This window comes from Cygnus atratus, chromosome 2 (genome assembly GCF_013377495.2).
Source record: "Cygnus atratus isolate AKBS03 ecotype Queensland, Australia chromosome 2, CAtr_DNAZoo_HiC_assembly, whole genome shotgun sequence".
Lineage (NCBI taxonomy): Eukaryota > Metazoa > Chordata > Aves > Anseriformes > Anatidae > Cygnus > Cygnus atratus.
The window spans coordinates 144,195,590-144,217,264 of NC_066363.1; the positions used below are offsets into that span (position 1 = coordinate 144,195,590).

Consider the following 21,675-nt stretch of genomic DNA (forward strand, 5'->3'; position numbering starts at 1 on the left):
CTGACATCATCTATCCATATTGTGTGAAGTATTTGACACTATCCTGCACAACATCCTTGTGTCTAAAATGGAGAGACATGGATTTGATAGATGAGTCCCTCAATTGATAAGGAGTTGGTTGGATGGTTGTACTGAAAGAGTTGTGGTCAGTGGCTCAATTCCAAGTGGAAACCAGTGACAAATAGTTTTCCTCAGGGGTCAGTACTGGGACTAGCGCTGTTTAACATCTTTGTTGGTAACATGGACAGTGAGATTAAGTGCATCCTCGGCAAGTTTGTCAGTGACACCAAGCTGTGTGGTTGGTTCGACATGCTGGAGGGAAGAGATGCCATACAGAAGGACATTGACAGGCCTGAGAAGTGGGTCCATGTGAATCACATGAATTTCCACAGGGTCAAGTGCAAGGTCCTGCACCTGGGGCAGAGCAATCCCAAATATCAGTATAGGGGGATGAGTGGATTGAGAGCAGCCCTAATGAGAAGGACTTGAGGGTGTTGATGGATGAAAAGCTGAACATGAGACAGCAATGTGTGTTTGCAGTCCAACTGTAGCCTGGGCTACATCCAAAGAAGCTGCATCCAACTGTAGCCTGGGCATCCAAAGAAGTTCGGCCAGGAAGTCAAGAGAGGTGATTGTCCTCCTCTACTCTGCTCTTGTGAGATGCCACCTAGAGTACTGCATTCAGCTTTTGGCCCAGAGCATAAAAAAGGCATGGACCTGTTAGAACAAGAGGAGAGCTATTAAGATGGTCAGAGGGCTGGAGCTGTCCTGCGAAGACAGCTGAGGGAGTTGAGGTTGTTTAGCCTGGAGGAAAGAAGGCTCTGGAAGACCTCATAGCAACTTTCCAATACCTAAAGGGGGCCTACAGGAAAGGTGGGAAGGGACTCTTTATCAGGGATTGTAGCAATAGAACAAGGAGTACTGGTTTTAAATTAAAAGAAGGTAGATTTAATTTATATATAAAGAAGAAATTGTTCACTATGAGGATGTGTCATTAGTGTATATTTGTAAATATCACTTTAAAGACAGGCTATAGATCTGAAATCCATCTTAATGAATAGGGAAAATGCTGTCTTAATATCTAAATAAAGCAGCAACACTCTTGCCAGTGATGAAAACATGAAGATAAATTAAAGCTGAAGAACATGATTCATGTTCCATAAGAGCATCAATAACCCTTCTTTAGGTTAATGAATGTAGCCTTGAAGAATGTTAAAATGTCATATTAGAATTTCAGAAATTAAATCTTTTGCTTTCAAAAACCAACAAAACAGCAACAAACAACTACTGGTAATCAGTTGTATTCTTGGAGTAATATTTGAGGGGCTTAAGACTTCTTAGAGACTTCTGCCTTCTAGATGTAAGTAACACTGAGGTATATATTAGTGTTTGCAAAGTGTTATTTAAATACTTATATTCTCACAATTTTCATTTATACCTAGGTAAATTCTAATTTTAGGCAGAGATCAAGAGATATGAAAAGTTTTATCAAATTATAATTTTAATATTCTGAAAAAAAAAAAGTATACTAGTCTATTTAAAAACCCATTTCTGCCAGTTTTTGGATTAAGCAGCTTAGTAAACTGTGTTAATGAACCTGGAATTTACCAGTAATTACTTTCAAAGTATCTCAAATTATTTTACAAATGTTATTTATGCTAATTAACCATTAGAAAGGATTTATCCATAAATACCACATAGTAAATGAACCCAAACAGAATATAAGAGTGAAGTAATTAGGTAGCATAAGCAGAATTTACTAGCCCAACTGGAATTGAGATAGAGCTATATGTTTAACACTTCTCCTCTTAAAATAGTCTGTAAAGGTTTCCAACAAATAGACTTGACTATAATTTAGCTTTAAATCTCACATGAAAGACTGGGTTTTGCTTGAATTAACGCTCTAGTATTATGTTTTGATGACTGCACTGTACATATTACCCAAAACAAACCATTTAAATTGTTGTCAATTATCAGCCTAAAATGGTATTTTACTTTTCCAAGTTACTCCTTCCCACTCAATCATCTTGATCCTTCAAAGTAGTCTTTCCCTTTCAATTGATTGTATAATTCTCACTGTTGTGTTGTTTTCTGTGATAATTTTGCAAAACAATTTCAAAATTCGTACATGAATATGGTCAATGCATTGTTTACTTCCATATCCTTTGTCTTTGTTTAAGAATTTTTTTTTGAAAACATGAGTTAAAAACAGTGTTTCAAGCTTTTCATTAACCATTTTCACTAACTTCCACCCACTCACTGTAAGTAGTCCTAATTGCTAGTTTTGAACACAGCAATGGGCTCAAGCATTTTGATATTCAATAAATTTTATTTTGTTCAGTGCCGGGATAGAATTCTTGAATTTAAAATCTGGTCTTTTTTTTTTTCCTCTTAATTGCCTGTAGCAGTTTTTTGTTTGTTTGTTTTGTTTTTTAATAAACTTTTGTTCTCAAATTTGATCATATTGGTACTTTTTCCACAAAAGGTAGCAACATAATGCGTTCTTAGTTCTGCCCTTTCCTTACTTTTGTGAGAGCTATGTCTATGAATGCCCCCTTTCTGAAATAGTTACAAATACTTTCTTCTAAACATAATTTAATTTATTTAGAAACAATTCAGTTCTGCTGCATTCCAGTCTTACTGTTTGGAGATGTAACTTAAGAGGCCTATTTTCCAAATGAAGGTTACTGCACTGATTAATAAAGTCATAAATAAAGTCATTTTTATTCTGGACTGTATAATTTATATATATATATATATATCAGGAATATAATTATAATTTTTTATTCTGGACTGTATAATACCTGTTCAGGATTTGCCCACCACTAGTGTCAGTTTCTAGCTGATTTTAGGGCTGCTGACCTTAGTACTGATACAAATTTACAAGATCACAGAATGGTTGATTTTGGAAAGGACAGCTGGAGGTCATCTAGTCTATGCAGGATCATTCAGAGTCATTTGCCCAAGACCATGTCCAGACAGCTTTTGAAGATCTCCAGGGAGGAAGACTTCACAGCCTCCCTGGGTAACCTATGCCAGTGCGTCACCCATGCAATAAAAGTGCTTCCTGAAGTTCAGGTGAAACCTATTCTTTTACAGTCTGTGCCTATTTCCTCTTGTCCTGGCACTGGGCACAACTGAAAAGAGCCTGGCTTCTTCAGCTTTGCACCCTCCCTTCAAGTATTTATAGATGCTGATAATTTTCCTCCTAAGCCTCCTCTTCTTCAGGCTAAACAGTCTCTGCTCTCAGTCTTTCCTCATAAGAGAAGTGCTCCAGTCCATTGAGCATCTTGGTAGCCCTCCATAGATCTCTCTCCAGGATGTTCACGTCTCTCTAGTACTGGGGTCCCAGAACTGGACACAATACTCCATGTGCAGCCTCACCAATTCTGAGTTGAGTGGAAGGATCACTTCCTAAAATCTGTTTAATCTCGTAAGGACTTCAAAACCCAGCTATGCAAACCAAATGAAAGTGTGATTCTGATGTTCTGATGAATATTCTGACCTGGATGTATACATTTCTAATGAAAGGATGAATCGGGAAAGCATTTTCAGATATTTTTTATTGCTTCTTAAACTGTTAAACAATATCCTGATCTTTTGCATCTCTTAATCACCCTTCGAACATTTAAATGCTGAGGAAGAGAAATGCTATTAAAATAAAAATATTTTCTTTTAAAAAATACATGTACTGAATTTGCTTTCTAAAAATTAGCAATTATTTATTTTAGGTTACCATCACTAATATATTAGTACTTCATTGAACGCAAGTTTTCACAGGTGAGTAGAATGAGTTGTTAAAGTTCTTATCCATCATATGAACTTAGTTAAGTGGTCATCATTGTCATAAATGAACAAACACAAGAGGTTTTGACCTTGAATCTAATGTACTAAAACAAATCAGAAAAGCCCCTAGTAATGTTTCTTGGTTAAAACAAGCGTACTGTGTTACATCATTTTTATTACTTCTAGATTTTTAATGATTTCGATTTAGGATATATATATAAGTAATGAGAATATTTTCATTAATAGTGCAGTAAAACTAGTGTATATTTGTTAGGAATATATGATAATATTAACATAATAAAATAGGACTGTACCAGTTTCCTGATTCATAGAACAACAACAATGACTTAGAGTAGCTTCTAATAATTCAGTGAAGTTTCTCAACTTGAATAATAATAGAATCATGAATACAATTTCAAATTAAAATTCATATATGGAATTCTTCTTCTTCGGGCTCAGATATATTTGTTCACACAAGTATACCGTGTGTTAAAGTGAAATGACCCTGATAATGAGAACCAGATACTATCCTGAGAAAAACACTGATAACATGAGATGTATGATAGGGTATATGAGAAAGTATGGTAGGGTATAGTAGAGCACAATTTTAATACTTTTTTCCTTAAGCCAAAAGTTTAATTCTATCGGTCTTAAAAATTGCACATTTTAAAGATAATTAAAATAAAGAAAATAAATAAAGAACCCACATAATTTTTTATCACAAAAATTTGAAGCAGCTAAACTCAATGTAACGTCCCCATTAAGAAAAGGTGATTCGAGATATTATTTTGCAGAACTTCTGGGCTCTTTTGGAAAGCACAAACCTGAAAACACACTGAATTTATATTATACTGCTATATCAAGGTAATGGTAGACTTATTTCATTACAGCCCCCACCAAAAAAAAAAAAAAATCAAATTCTCTAATTTTAAGGGAGCATCATTGCTATCTGTAGACATTTGACATTTTTAATGAAGCAATGATAAGAGCATTGGCAGTAATAAGCCATCGATGTGCAATGTCTTGAAAGGGACCTGTGGAACTATCTCTGAAAAACAGCTCAGTCAGTGTTCATGTTATGTCCATATCTTATATACAAATATATAATTCTACAAATGAAGCACATAGGTTTTCTTTTTTACTTTCTTTAAATAAACACATTTTTAATCCATCTCACCTGGCTATATGGGGGCTTTTTCCAAGAATAAGTGGTGACAACTGTTTGTATACAGGAAATGACTTCAGATAAAACTGCTTGTTCCCTGTGAGTTGTAATTTATTCCTGCCTTTAAGTTAGCACACCTTATTTTCTCCTGTATATATTCTCAGTTCCACTAGTTTATGTACAGTATGACATCAAGTACAGTACTTGCCTTTGCCTCCTGTTTTGTTCTTTACACACTATACAAAGCCAGCATGCAGCAAACATGCAGAGGCAGAGGCAGCATGTTTACTGTCTATATTACTCGTTTCTATTTGCCACACTGTCATAAAATCATTTACCAAAATGCAACCAAATTTATCTGTCTGTGAAGTATCTATATTGTTATATGAATACTTCTTGGTAGGTTAGTGAAGTTTAAATCATTTTTTTTCCCCAAAATTCCTATTATTGGCCATAATAAACACATATATCCCTCCAGGAAAAATATTTTGGAGAGTATACAAGATATATAAGTAAACTTTTATGTCACTTGAAGATGCTCTGTGTGACCTAAAACCTACCTCATGTATAAAATATATATATACATATATATACATATATATATATATATACTCATGAATATATGTAGTTACAGAAATACATCAGTGATTTGCAATTAACAATTTTTCCTCTCCGGTGGGTTCTTCACACAAGAAACGGCAAATTATTTCAATAGTGAGCTGAGTATACTAATATTCACATCCAAATGTGAATATTATGTTAGATAACTTGAAAATATATAAATATATAAAAAACAGTTTATTGGGAACAAATCCATTGAAGAAGAAGAAATGAAGATTACATCTGTAAAGTTAAGTAGAAATAAAAACATATCTTTATATGTACATATATACATATGTGAAATTGGAATTATAGAATTCTGAGACTTGTAATGTAGTAACAAGCACTTTAACCTGTCTTGATAAAATACAAAGAAAAAAAAAAAAGAATTCAAACTACTGGATACACAGAGTCTCTTGTTAAAATATGCTCTACAACACTCAGAGCAGAGTAAGTGAAAGTGAAAAGACTAATTCTTGTAACCTGAATGATTTTTCTTTTGTATTTCTTTTTTTTTTTTTCCTGAATAGTACACGTATTCATAATGATTAAGAATATTCTGAACTAATAATTTTAATCTATATTTATAGCCAATGGAAAGAAATGAAAATTTCTGTGTATGGTGACAGGCATAATTTATGCCATCCTTAAGCAGAAGTCTAAAGTTCTATGAGATGATAATTTTTATTTTAAAATGGCATGGATCTATTTATGTCCATTGATAATGAAGGCTATCTTAAACAATCAGATTTGACATAACTACCTAAATAATGGAATCTAAAGTCAGATAGCATGAATACTGTCAATCGTCAGCAAAATAAATGAATAGACACATATATCTGGAAAACATTGTGAAGTGGCAATAGGAATTTTGGAAAACTCAATTTACAACTTACCTAACTATTGTCATGCTTGCATTTGCTTGTGTGTTTGTTTCCGTGTGTTTTTATACTAATACACTAACTTTTTCCAATTCAAAAGATTGTTCTCACAAGAACAAGATAGCTTCTTAAATATGAAGGAAGAACCTCCCCTTCTCTTCTAATTGCTATGCTCTTTCATTGAGAAAAGTGCAATGATGCTTTAATCCTCCACCATGGTAACAACCTGTCCTGTATCCTTGAGAAAGACGGCTTCCAGGAATTCCAAACACTGAGCAGCAATCATGTAAACAGGCCTTGTATATCGTCTATACATCTTGTTATATGAAATTGAAAATTCTAACCATGAGCAATGTTCCAATATTTTTATCTGACATCCTGACAAAAATTCAAAAATATTATTTTTTTCCCATTAGACAGTTGAAATTACTTGAATATGACAGAATACATTATTTTGTTTCATTAAGTGAAACACAGTAAATTTTATATAAATCTTATTTTTTCCTTGCATTGTCCAGCTGGTACTTTATCTCAGTATGATAGGTCTATATGCCTACTACATTTTTATTAAGTGCTCAGTAACTTTGTAGGGGTAAATTAATACCTTTTCTTGATCCTGCTCTAAAAATACCCCCAAAACTAGTGTAATGATTCTTGGAAAAAAGTTCAATATTAATTTAACATTTATGGAGAGTTATTACTAGAGCAACAAAGTTATGAGCAACTGAACAGTACTTTAATAGTGATAAATAATTTGCAGCTACACATACAAGCACCAGTGAAAATATTTTAATAGAACTATAACTAAAATATACATAAAACTCTAATTTTTTTCTGTATTTTTTTCAAAAATTTTGAATTCTAAAGAAACAGTTTTAGAATGAAAATTCTTATAAGACGATAATTATTTTTACCCTGGAACAGGAAAAGTTTTAAAAATATAAAAGTCAGAATACCCATTTGTTTTTGTAAGTATTATAATCTTTATAAAATTACAATAATACACATAAGTGTAACCTTATTTATTAGCTTCAGTGAATTATTCATACCTTGCTGCATTATGGAGAAATTACAAGCTGCAACATTATCTCAGGAATGGAAAGTAATATGTTAAATCTTTTGTCATGCTTCACTGTTGAAAATAACCTTATCAAAATTAATTTGTCAAGGAAGAAGACTTTAAAACTAGTCACAGGTTATGCACAGTATAATTGACCAATTTGGTTTTCTTTTAATTAAGGTATTTTTGCATTTCTATTAATTCTAATAGAAAATAAAATATATGTATGTATGTCAGAACACATATATGGCAGGTGAAAAAATCTGTGCATTTGAACTATGTTCACTGAGAAACAGGGTGTGAAATAAAGCAACTGTTAGCCATGTGCACTAATTTTCCAATATAGTACCACAGAGACTAGTAAGGAAAAAAGAAGGCATTTGATGAAGAACATTCTTCTCTTTGAAGAAAATTAGGCCCAAAATGTAGAACTTAAAGAATACAAATATCAGTGTTATGGATCAGATTTAAACCACAAACTCGTAAATGGGCACATGTATGGACATGTGGCAATATGAGGCACTGTTGATTCCAAAGAAGTGTATTTTTATTACTGATTTAAATGTCAGTCTGTAAGAATTAGATCATTAAAACACAAGCACAACTTCTTCCTCCTCCTTCCACTCTCTTCATTCAAAGTGAAGGCAATGTAAAAGAATGATCTAAAAAAATACTACTCTCAAAATTTACTTGTTCTGAATGACAAGAGGCAAATAACAGTGATATTTACACACACATGATCTAAAGACATCTGTGAGCTGATATCTAAGCATGCCATAAATTCAGAGCTTTGCTTTGTTTCCAATATATAAAGACAAATAAAAAATATGATTTTTTATTGATACAAAGTTAATAATGAACAAAGTATACTATTGCGCTATTTGTGGGTCTTTTTATTCTGTATGCTATTGTCATAACAAATCAGAAAATGCCAGGTAGTGGCACTGAAGTATTCTGTATTTTCTCAATCCAACTAATTATATAAAAACAGAATATTAGTGTATGCATGACTGGAAGAGACCTGGCCATCTAACAGAAACAATAGTCAAGTTGTTTCAGGTTAAGAAAAAGCAATTATTATATATATATGCATACTCTCAAAAATACATATAACTTCACTCATTTGTCTCAGGATTCTCTGCTTTAAATGTAATGATCATTGGTAGAGAACAGTAAGACATTTATCAGAGGAACTCTTTACAGATAAGTGTTTAATCAAAGAAACTCTCTGTGGCAAACAGAGAGAAAGAGATAAGAAGCTCATTACTGCATAATCACCTTTAGCAACCTCCTGCAGAATTCTGTGTTTGGATAATTGCATTAGACAAAATTAGGACAAATCTATTAGAATGGAATCACAAAGGTTTCCATATTAAATGTAAAGCTAGATGTTTTCGATATCAAACATAGAGTTACAGTAATTAGTGACATTTTTCATTGAAATTAGACCAAAAATACCCTAACAGTATCCAGGTGCAATAAGCCTTTAAGCCATTAAGCCTGATGTTAAAACTTAAATCAAGAATTTCACATTGCTAATGTAATTTCAGTAATTAATAACCACCACTAATAACATGTGAACAGTGTTTATTATTATTGTTATTATTGTTGTTATTGTTATTACTATTATTATTATCGTCAGGGTTTTACTCCTTAGATTCTTCAGTGCTGTTGGTCTAGACTAGGGAGCTGTTTGGTCTGAAGAAATGTTGCCCTTCTGCATGAGTTTCTACAGTAAATCAAGTCACATCTTCTTTCACGTACTGTGAAAAGTTTGATCTCCTTCAGTCTCTAGATAACATTATAATTTTGAAACCTAATGTAACTTACTTCCTTTTTTTCTGAATCCTTTCCAATTTATCAACTCTGTTTCTCCCTATAGATTTTAATCATGATCAAGAAGAATGTGTACTTTCTATATTCATATATAATAGTCTTCTGCTTACATGTTGGAGTTATATTTAAGCACAAGACTACTTTGGGAGCATATTATTCCGAAGTTGCACTGTGCATTTTCACTTCCCTTGGAATAAAAACAAAAAAAAAGTTCTCCTGAATGAGATATATCAAAAGAAATTTTATGTAACACTGTGACTGAGATGATTGATTGACAAGTGGAATCATCAAGTTCAAGTCTGTCATTTCATTTCAGGATGAAGTTTGAATGTCAACTCATTTCAAAATTGGCAGATCAAGAATTTGGACAATGGTCTAAGCTGAAGTCCCTTAACCTTCTACTTTCTTACAAATCTAAGTTTTGTCCAAATTCACTTTTCTATCAAATCTTTTATAATCATCTCCTTAAACAAAATTTGTAGTTGTGCCTTGATTGTATATTTTTGTCATTATGTGCCAGCATTTTCTGGCATGTAGGAATGGAAGAATTAGGAGTTATTAGTGATTTTACTAGAAAATAGCATTATCTGTAATAACTTTGCATTTTCTTCGAGATCATGGATAAGCATAGCTTTACACCAAGAATAAGAAAGAATAGAATGGTATTTCCATATATGATATGCACTTCCCATATCTAGTTAAATTGTTGTGGTACTTATTAATCAGGTTTTAATTCAACAGGTTGTTGTTGTTATTTATTAAATCAGAATGCTAATTTCAGATGGAATATTTTTGTCAACTCTGTAAGACAGAGTCAAATGTTTCAGAGAAATCTAAATGTTACATTCTGTAAGGTTAACCTGTGAATCCAGAAAAGGATCTCAAGTTTTCCAGACATAACAGTGCTTCCTCAAAATACTTTCTCTGTCATATCTGGTTGCATTTCTGGTGTAGATATAGTTCCTCCATTTTATCAGTTTAGCTTCTTTCACTAATGTGCAAATATTAGTTCTCTCTCAAAGTCTCAGAAAATAAGATTTACCTATAAAACATGATTCCCTAGTTCTGTTATATTTCTAACTTGAACAAACGGAAATGATTGGACATATAATAATTGTTAGATCATTAAGTGAATATTCTATGAAATATGTGATTTTTTATAGAATATATCCAGAATACATAAATACCTTTACAATACAAATTTTTGATACAGCACACAACATTCTGTATAAATATTATCTATTCTTAAATATTAGTATGCTTTCCTTCCATTATAATACAGAATATTCTATATAGAATTTTTAAGATATGAAAACTAACTGTAAATGAGGGCAAGTCCCTCTAACTCAAGTGTTGTGGTAGTAACAAACTTCTATTTACTCAATATCCTGTTAATACTTCTTAGGGAGTATGAATAGATCCCAAATTTACATTGTATTAATTGTAAATATGTTGAACATGTGCATTCATATTCTACTTATTATGTTTCTAGTTCTGAAATGTCATTGCATACATTTTAAAATAAATGAAAAATGTAATTTTACTAGGATACTTATTGAAAAATTAGCAGGTGTGTATTCTGAGATATATATGAGCAAGAGAAAAATATTCTAAAATATTTTTTTTCTTTGATGACAATCTAAAAGTTAGCAATTTAAACAGACATTTTAGGTAATTCAAGCTAATAAACATAGTATTATTGTAATATATATTTGAGAATATCATTGTAGCATTTCTCTTACCTCTACAGATAGGAACAGGGAAGTCCCATGATGCTGTATTCACAGAGTTAGCTATGCAAGTAAGCTGAGGATGGCCATCCAAAATATATCCAGTTACACAGCTGTATCGGATTTTGTCCCCAACATCAAACCTTGTACCGTACAAGATACCCTTTGGTGGAATTCCTGGATTGCCACAGGAGCTACTCTGTAATTCTAGAGAATAAATATTTATTATTACTTACAATATTTTTATAAATCAATACTGTGTTGTGCTGAAAAATAAAGAAAATGTAAATTAGCACAACTTTGGGTAGATAATGTGTTTTAATGAATATTTTTCAACTCTTAACATTGAAAAAGCTTGTCTCAGTCTATTGAGCATTTGCATATGTGTCCACAAATATGAAGCAGAATGTGCTTACATGAAAATAAGCACAAAGTTTTCCTTAAACCCCACCTATAGACACATTCATATATTTTTCTTAATCATTAGCAAAGAATTGCTTACATAGGAAGAACAAAGAAAGGAACTTGATATATTCATGACTCTTAAGTTGTACAAATGCAAAATAGTAAACAAAGCTGTAATACAGATTTGGAGAACATCAAATCTAAATCAAGCAATTTTGAAAGAAAGAAAAAAAAGTATTCAAGGACAAACACTGCGAGTTTCTAACAAATCAGCATGATCAGAAAGATGTTAAATGATTTATTAGGTTTTAGATAACGAGACAAAAGTGATGAAATACTGTTGGTAACTGATATCTGAGCAAAGTATTGATTAATTTAAATGTATGTAATACCATAGATCTGTGTGACTTCTGGGATTCTGAGTCAGGGATTTAAACCACTGAGAATCAAAAATGAGTCACAGTTTGGTCTCTGAGCAGATTTCTTAGAGTTCAGGTGGTACTCGCACTTAACTGTATATTCTTTTGGATGTTGTGTCATCATTATCAACTGCTTAACTACAACATTGCACATGCCTATTGTTACTGAAGACCTTTAGTGAATAGATGTAAAAAGACAGACTTTGCAAAAAGTGTGAGTGAAATAATTACCTGGCCTGTGTTCTTCAAAATTTGTACCAAGTTGTAAATACTTTTATTTAAAATCCTAACGCTGAAAGGGAAGAGGCAAATCAGGTAAACCTGTACTTGGATGCATAGTAAATTTCCCTAATCCACCAAAGAAAGGAAACAAGACAATAGCAGGTGGTTATATATGTATTATCTTACTTCCTTTCCTGTGTTCTGTGTAACTAAACTATTCCTCTGCATCCCCAATGTGCTCATGAGTGTGCGTAAATGCACATACGTATATATATGGATTTAAATATAGTATGGAAAACAAAAAAAAAAAAGAACAAAAAAATAGAACTGTGACAGTACATTTTGATTAAAGAAAAAAAGCAGAAATGTTTATCAAAATAAGCAATATGGCTCATGAGATATATTACATTGTCCAATTTCTATGCCAAGAACTACCAAGAAATATGATATATTATATTTCTGATACCAGCCATGAAAATAACTATTAAACAGTTGTTAAAAGGAGGAACCCAGTACAACCATATTATGTCTCTCTCTGTATGCTATAAATGTCTCTATACAATTGCTATATATGTATATATGTGTATACAAATACCAAGACTTGCAGTAGCAATCATGTTTTGATGTGAATATGAACATAAGAATACTTAAATATGCAGATTAGCTACTGATGGTGCTGCTATTATTGTCATTACTTTCTTTCTCTTACATAATAATATAATAAACTGTATAGAGATGGATTTGATTCTTATTACCTTGCACAAAGACACAACACAGAAGTAAGAAGATAGTGACATGTCTCATCACGGTCACTTCAAGGCTCACCGAAATGTTCTTACTATTGCTTTATCAAGCTGTGTGTTCTGTCCTTAAGATATCTCTTAAATCCTTAAAAAGTGTTTCCAAGGCCATTCAAGTTATTCAGTGTCATCACACAATTTCAAAATAATGGTTAGAATATCATCTGGTGATTTTTGGTTATCTTATAAAGTTGTATCAAATTAACTTGAAAACTCCACCTGTACACAGTGGTTTGTTTTTTTGTTTGTTTGTTTTTTGTTTTTTTTCTTCTCCAGAAAGATGAAATCTTTCAGATGTCTGTATTCCCTAGTATTATGAGAAAAGGCCACAAAAAGATACCCAGTCCTTCAAAATTAAGAATATAAAGACTAGTGTTGTCTTTAACAGTCACTGCCTAAAATTGCTTGCTTTACTCTTACTGTTGTCTCATCAGAAATTACCTAAAGAAGGCAATGTATTATTGTATTGGGTTTATGCAACAAGGTTTTGGTGTTGCATTAAGGGTATACCCAATTAGCCATTATAAGTCTGGTTGCATTCAGGGTACTGAACTATCACGATTATAGATTCACAAATAACATAGCACATTCTCACTCTAATCGCGTTCCATGAACTGCCATAGCCACACTTAAAGAGTTTGGTTGCGTTCAGTGAGAACTATCACAGACAGATTTAATGAGTAGTGCAATTTATTAAAGCAACAGGTACACAGGTTTGTTGGATTGCCGGTGATAAATTCACTGTCTCCAAAGCACATTCAAATAACATAAGTATGAGTAACACAGCCTGGTTATAAACGTGTTAAAGGGTATAAAGACTCTACAGAGATTTCTAAGTTTCCATGGAGACACCTGTTATAACCAAGTGTTCAAATCTGATCCAAAGGTGTCCCGGGGAGGGGGGTGGGGGGGAGAGAGGCTTAGCTCGTCAACTCATCCCAGAAGGCCTAATATCTCCCCTCTATTAAGTCAAATTTATATTATTTTCTATCTTTAGGTGGAGCTTGAGTGACTCTAGTCATGCATATCTTGGTTGCAATTGGTGCAAAGTTTTCTCACTTTTCTTTAAAGGTATAAGCTCAGAGAAATTCAGAGTGCATGCTCAGTGAGGGGTGATCACACCTTGGAGGCGAATAGCTTTTGGGGTGGAGATGTATTTTGGTATTATAATGATATTATAATGAGTAAAGTTCACTAAAATATACAGCATTTTGTCAAAAACATGACAGGCTGTTGACTCAGGGGAGCAAATGTGCACCTTATTGGTCTCGGTGTGAACAAGAACAATCAAGTTCCCATCTTACCATAGATCCTAGACATGGTGTCCCCACTCTGCTCCACACTCTATCCTTTTCCCCTTAGAGTCAGAACACCAAGGTCCCCCAGTGTGATTAACATCTAAGGTTGGAGGCCTAGGGAACTTCTGTGTAGTGCAGCTTGTTCTACCCTGGAAGCTTCTTCAATGCTGTACCTTTTCTTTAAAATGTGAATATCAGTTTAATTTCCAAGTCACCTCAGGCAATTATTCCACATTCGGGAACTGCAGCAGCGGCCTCTGTAAGAAGAGTACAGAAGCTGCCCCTTAAGAGCCAGTTCCAGCCATCTCCAAAAGGCAACCCCTGCTAGGCAAAGCTGAGCCCATGAGTGATGTTTGGTTGCACCTCTATGAGGGCATATTTAAGAAAGGGAAAAAACTGCTGTGCAGCAGCAGCAGCTGGGAGAGAGGAATGAGAAAATGCAGAGAGAAAGAGACACCAAGGTCAGTGCAGAAGAAGGGCAGGAGGTGCTCTAGGCACAGAGCAGCGGTTCCCCTGCAGACTGTGGAGAGGCCCCTGGTGGAGCAGGCTGTCCCCCTGCAGCCCATGGGTCCCACACGGAGCAGATCTCCACGCTGCAGCCCATGGAGGAGCCCCCAGTGGAGCAGGTGCATGTGTCCTAGAGGAGGCTCTGGCCCATGGAGAGCCCCCGCAGGAGCAGACTCTAGGCCAGAGCTGCAGCCCATGAAGAGAAGCCCAAGCAGGTGCAGGTGATCTAGCAGGAGCTGCCACCTGTGGATGAACCCTGTGGTATGGACCCATATTGGAGCAGTTCTTGAAGAACTGCTGTCTGTGGCAAGTTCACATAGGATCAGTTCAGATACATTCCATGAGGGGGACTGCATGCTGGAGGTGAAGATGAATGAGCAACAGGTGACAAGTGTTACAGAGTGACCTCAACCCCTATTCCCTGCTTCCAGTCCAACTCAGGCAGAGGAGACAGAAAGGGGGTGGGAAGGGGGTGGGAAGGTGTTTTTAGTTTGCATTTAGTTTCCTGCTGCTATAGTTAGTAATAGGCAATAAATTCTATGAATATCTGTTATGCTGAGTCTACTTTGTCCATTATGGTAACTGGTAAGCGATCTCCCTGTCTTTATTTCAACCCTTGAGCTGTTTTCCATCTTATTTTCTTACTCTTTTCCTTTGAGGAGGGGAAATAAGACAGTGGTTGTGGTAGAGTTTAGTTGTCCATCAGGGTGAAAACAGCACGATTATTATGAAATGATATTATATCTTAAAGCGCAGATTTAAAATCAACGTTCTTCTAAAATTAAACTCATTTTCCTGTTACATTACTATATGACTTATTAAAAAAGAATAATTGACCTTTTCCATTAACTTTTAATATTATGAAAGTAATTTAGTGAGTACGTCACTACTTCTAACCCTTCAAGTCATTTTGTTCCTGATTCTAAATAATAAAGTAGATAATAAACTATACAATTTAAAATATATTGCTTCTGTGAGTATTTTCACTTTGAACAACTACAAGTACATGAATTTTGAACATATACAAATGCATTGGTTTTCAACAAATAACTGTATTAGTCTTGTCTTTTTTGATAAGTAGAATCTATTTTAATTTCCATATCTCTGAAAGCCTTTCAATCCTTCCAACAGACCAAACTTCAAGAAATATAGTTTGTAAAGACAGGTAATATGTAATTGCAGATCAAATTAGGACAAAAGCCTATATTTGCTTGTTTTCATATTAATAGCCTAACAAGAAGGACAAAACTTGTTTCAAAGCATCAGTGTTTCTTTCATGAACTGAAATACATTTCTTGCAAAGTCACATTTTTTTCACTGGAACTGGAAGCCACAGATTTCTTAGTTTAAGTGATCTATAAGGCTGAACAATTCATTTGCCAGGAATCCTGGAATTACGTATAAACTCTAGACCCTAGACTGAGAGACTTGCCTAGAGAACCAAAACCTTGAAACCCATTCAGTTTCCCCAGTGATAGTGTTGGATAGCCATTACTAAAGCATAGTTCCCCCAGGCTTCCAGATAAGCATCAGGGACTTATTAAACATTAAAAGTAACAGGTTTCCAGAAGCTTGGAAGAAATAAGGAGAGTTTATGTAAGAATACTGTCTTGGATTTACTTTTTTTTTTTTTTTTTTTTTTTAATAGAACGGAATTATTAACGCAAAAGTTCTTAGTTTAGAAAACTGGCATTTTGAGAAGAATAAAGAATTTCCAACTGTCTCCAGTCTTAACTTCCTCTATTTCATTATTCAAGAATTAGTAGGAATAAAGGCAAAATAAATAAATAAATATACTCTCTTCATGATCATTGCTCTTTAAAATTTAACTCACAATGAAATCTAATTTTGAAAGACTACTCTTAGAATCTTGTTTAATTAGATATAAAAGAACTAGCATGATAAATAGTAAATACCAAAGAGAAACACTCATGCAAAACTACTTCATATAATTATCATTAATTGAATAAAAAAACAGTGTACATCAATAAAGTAATTACGATCTACTTTTTATTTAAAAATAAACATTTTATCTATTAGAAAATTATACAAATATTCACTTTCATCGTGCAAATATTAGAAATCCAAAAAACTTTTCTTTTTGTAGGGACATACAATTACACTGAGAGGAAACCATGTTCACTAGGCATTGCATTTAATTTAATTCAAGTCCCTTATCACAAATCTGGACATTGTGGGACAAGCAAAATCTCATTTACATTGAGCTAAAAAAGAATCAGGTTTGCAATTTTTAGTAGATACTTTACAACTGTAAAGTACATATGGATGCAGATTTATTTACACCTTTCAAGATTCCATTTTCATTTAAGACAACACAGTGTATTAAAAAATTACACAGTGTATTAAAAATAAGACGCCCAGCCCAGCCTACAATCCACACTTTGTATTTTGTCCTCCACAATTTAACAGTGATTCTGCCTGAACTATAAATCTTTGGTTTTTAAATTCAGTGTTGTGATGTCTGCTTAGAATAGACAAGGAACTGAACACTTGCATGGAAGGTAAAATGATTTACACTACAAAAAGGAAACATGGTTATAGCTAACTGCAGTGTATGTAGGTAGTAGCTAGCTTTAATCAGTTCGATCTTTTCTTTAACAGTACTCTAAAATTCACTACAGACTACAACCTGAGAAGTTAGCTAGCTACTTGAGAAATTATTCTCCATCAGATTTAAGGTTTACCTTGCTTGTGGTTGCATGAACTAGACAGTTTAAAGCTTACGAAGTCAAGCTCATATTACTTGTAATGACAGCAGTGCAGCCATATCCATAGGTATTCATCTATTCTATTGATATTTCATAGTATAAATTTGTACAGAGTTTAAAAATTGTTTGCCTGAGCACAAACAAAATGCTTTGTGAATTTAGTGTTCTGCCTGGAAACAAGGTATATATGAACTTACTTGTCCTCTATTTTATATGTGATGATAAAACACTGAGATCAAAATACCTTTTGATACTTTTCAACACGTCCTTTTCATATTCAGTTTTCATTATATTGAAGAATTCCTATTAATGTCAATGGAAATTCTGTTCAAAGACTGTGGGTAAAACATGACTCAGAGAGTTCTGTTTAGTAGGAATGGGCACACCCATTTAATAAGTTTAATTGGCAGAAATTCAGGCCCTTATAAATACTAATTAATAAACTATTCAAATTAAATCGTGTTAAATATATATATATATGTGACAAGACTTTTAAAAACATGGTTGGCAGAAGCTCAGCCTCTTTCTTTCTCAGCATTCACTCAAACAGAAAAAGTCCAAAAAACAGGTGTTGAAATTTCAAATTACTCTCTTCTTACCCAGATTTTCAGTCAAGAATGAAATATTTTATATTGTTTATAAAATCAGGATTAGCTTGTCATCCCTGAACTGCTTAAGCACAAAATTTGTAATTTGATGTCCAAATATACAGAAAAATGTTTGGAAATACTCCAGTCAAGAAATGCATTTGTCTTATCACAATATGGTGTTTAGCTCTGTGGAAACTTTTTTCTATTTTCTATTTTCTCTATTGAAGATTAATGCTCTTCACACATTAAGTCTGATCCTATAAATTTAGTAAAATAAGGTGTTGTTTTTTTTTTTTTTTAAAGGGGATGAACCCTTTATCACAGATGTTATTCACAGCTATTACAAATATCTTTTCCCAACCTAAACTGAGAAACACTATCAATATAAAATGCATATCTTCATGAGTACTCACTCACTAAAAAACTTATGAAATACCCCCATTAAAAACTAATATTCATTTATTACTTTTGAAATGGAATATCCCTACATTTTTAGGTTGTTCGCCTCGCTGTATCACTGCGTGGCACTGGTCCTTGACTGCTGGTTCACTCCTATATACCACTGCACACAGTAATTCCTCTGCTAGATAAACCTGAGCATGACTCAGGGAATATGCTGTTCAAGGGAGCACTCCAGCTGTCGCTTGGGACAGGGCTGGAAATACTGGAACACTGCTGTACACAGATAGCCTTTCAAAAAGCAATGCATATATAATTTCTTACATGAGGGAACACTACTATACAGTAGTATAGTGGAAGTGTCGAGACCAATTTCAAAAGTACAACATATAGTTTGTGTGTGGATATAATGAGTACTGTATATCCCAACATACCCAAATACTAGGAAAGAAGACACATTTATAGCAATATGAAGTAGATTGAAATTTGGTTGTCCAAAATTCAATTATATCGGACCTCCTAACGGTTTGTTTTTGCAAATAGTTTTCAAAAGATTATGTACACTAAAAAAGTAACTTAATAGTTTCTACCCCATAATATATTATTTTCTTTCTCAAAAAAAATATATTTTGCTTTATTTATTTATTTAGTTAGTTAGTTAGTTAGTTCTCATTCACATTGGTCTGAACATATGAATAATTGTCCTCTAGCTATAGATCTTGGTGGGACTAGAAGAATTCACTGATCCATATAGAATTAATATTGTCTTCCCATGTATAAATTGAAAGATACATATACATGATTACATATAATACATATATACAATTTACAGACTGAGGGAAACCCCAAGGAAAAGAAAAAATGGAGCGGGTAATGTTAGTACAATGAAGGAAAACATGAAAAAGAAAAGATCAATATCAGCCAGTCATATGCTGCTTCTTGAGATCAGCAAGCATATTAAGAAAGCCCTTCATTAGCATGATGCATTCTTAAAATGTTCTGAAAATAAGTGCAAGTCCACCAAAGTAAGTTTCTAGGAATTACCTATCCATTTATGCTCTTTCATCTTTCTACAAAACCATGACAGATTAATTTATGACACTCTTCAGATGACTGAGCAGTCATGAATAAATTAATGGATTGCATTCATTTATAGCTTTTTGGTTTAGTTTGTTTTTTGACCTACAATAGTATTATTTTCCCATAACTATTTCATCCCACCAAAATTTAGGATGAATCATAATATTGTATTTGACAAAAGTACTGAATATAAAATGTGCACATGAAATGTGACAGGAGATGCAGCAGTTTATGTCAGTGAGATACCACTCAGGAAAAAGTGAAAGGTATGTTGCACTAGAGGCTTGAGAGGTTTTCTTCCTCAAATAAAAAATGCTGCCTGGTCTATAATATATCTGTTTTTGAGATTCAGTTAAAGCATGCTACAAACCACAATAATTAGATAGCGCTGAAAAAACTATCTGTCTGATCGCAAACATATTATTAACAGAATATAAGCAATGATAAATTGCACTCAATCTGTCAATAATAGTACATATCATTATGAACATAAAATGCTAGTGTTCATTACACATATCACACACAGCATTTTCCTTATAACATTCATGGAAAGGATATGGCAGATATTTTAATGTGCCCTCATTTCACTCCCTTCTCAATTTTATAGTAACTAAGCTCTTCATATTTTCATGTGTAGTTTTTGAATTCCCACATTTGTATTTCACCAATTACATCCTGTATCTCAAAGAAGCCTCACTTGTATACCATAGGCTACTAAGTAAATTAGTAACGAAGATGATGCATAGATTAGGCAACTGAAATTAATTTAACATTAGTAGAAACCTGTGTGCTCTACTGTGATTTTCACAATCCATTCAGATTTCTATATGTATTTGATGTACTTTTTTATTAGTAGTAGTAAAACAAAACAAAACAAACGAACAAACAAAAAAGCAGTCTTCCAGAGCTTCTGTGCAGATCTTCAGGGATAACAAAACAGTCTTGGTGTCTGCTCTGCCTGCTTCTACATGTGAAGCCTACTGCTACTATTGGCATTAGTGCTTTTTGCACCCATTGACAACAATCATTCACTAATTCAACAGCAAAGATTTCATGCACGCTAGTGTAGGTTTGTTTGCTTGGTTTGTGGTTTTGGTGGGTTTTGGTTTTGTTTTCTTCAATTAATAGATACCTATGTGGTACTTTAACTATATAAACATGCATGGATCAAAGAGCAAAGAAAATTATATCATTATATCATGCTCTGTAAGATCTAACATGAGCAATAAAGATGTATAAAAACAGAATAAATGGGGAAAAAAATCCCCTCCTCCAAAAACCAAGTTGCTTCTGTGTTGTAATTAAAAAATAAAACTGATTATTCCTTAATTTCAACAGATTGTTCACCTGAAGATACAAGTTCAGAATAAGTAGTTACCATTCTGAAATTCACCTTTGTTTACAGCAGTAATAGAAATAATATTTTGACTAACAACCAAAACTTCCCTGAATTTCTTTCTTTTTTGTCTTTTATATTGGTCAATGAGAAGCGACTGTCACATTCTCCTATCTATCTATAAATAGGTAGATAACAGGAAGTGTGAGAAAGATTTCTTCTTTTCCTATAGGAAAACAAGCCAAAATATGTTTTTTTTTGTTTGTTTGTTTGGTTGGTTGGTTGTTTTTTTTGCTCTTGTTTTTAATTGCTCTTCATTGATAGGCAAATATCTTTGCAAATTGTAACCTCACTGAGGGTCTCTACTGTTCACTGAAGATAACACAGTGATTTACATTGCATGGTTCCTTACTTATTTTTAAATGAATGGCATAATTTTACTTTTTTCTTCTCTTAGAAATTACCTTCCCGGGGAAAAAAAAAAAAAAGGCAGAGGAACTCGATTTACCTGAAATAAATCTACTGATTAGTATGAGTGTCTTTTAAAACTCCTGAGGGAACTTTAAAAGTAGATTTTGATACCGAGTCTGATTTTGGTGATAACTAAATTGAAACAATCACTGCATTTGACTTCTCCGCAAGCAACACATGAATGTTTCTATTTATAACATTAAAACTATATTTTATTTTGATAAGAACATGCCACTTTAAGCATTAAGTAAATTAGAACTGCAATAATGTAATGCTTCTACAAGTAAAAGAACAAGAACAGCAATAACAAACAAACAAACAAACAAACAACAAACTCCAGGATATGTGCAGGAAACAAGTG

At 33.3% G+C, this 21,675-nt stretch overlaps 1 protein-coding gene across 3 annotated transcripts in view; it reads right to left on the minus strand.

Moving 5' to 3' along the window:
- The window catches only part of CSMD3 (CUB and Sushi multiple domains 3), a 710,218-nt gene that overhangs the window by 534,962 nt on the left and 153,581 nt on the right, over positions 1–21,675 (minus strand). For all 3 annotated transcript variants that reach the window (XM_035546237.1, XM_035546236.1, XM_035546235.1), the window contains exon 4: positions 11,071–11,265. In XM_035546237.1, the coding sequence (XP_035402130.1) occupies positions 11,071–11,265 (195 nt within the window). The remainder of the gene's footprint in view (positions 1–11,070; positions 11,266–21,675) is intronic.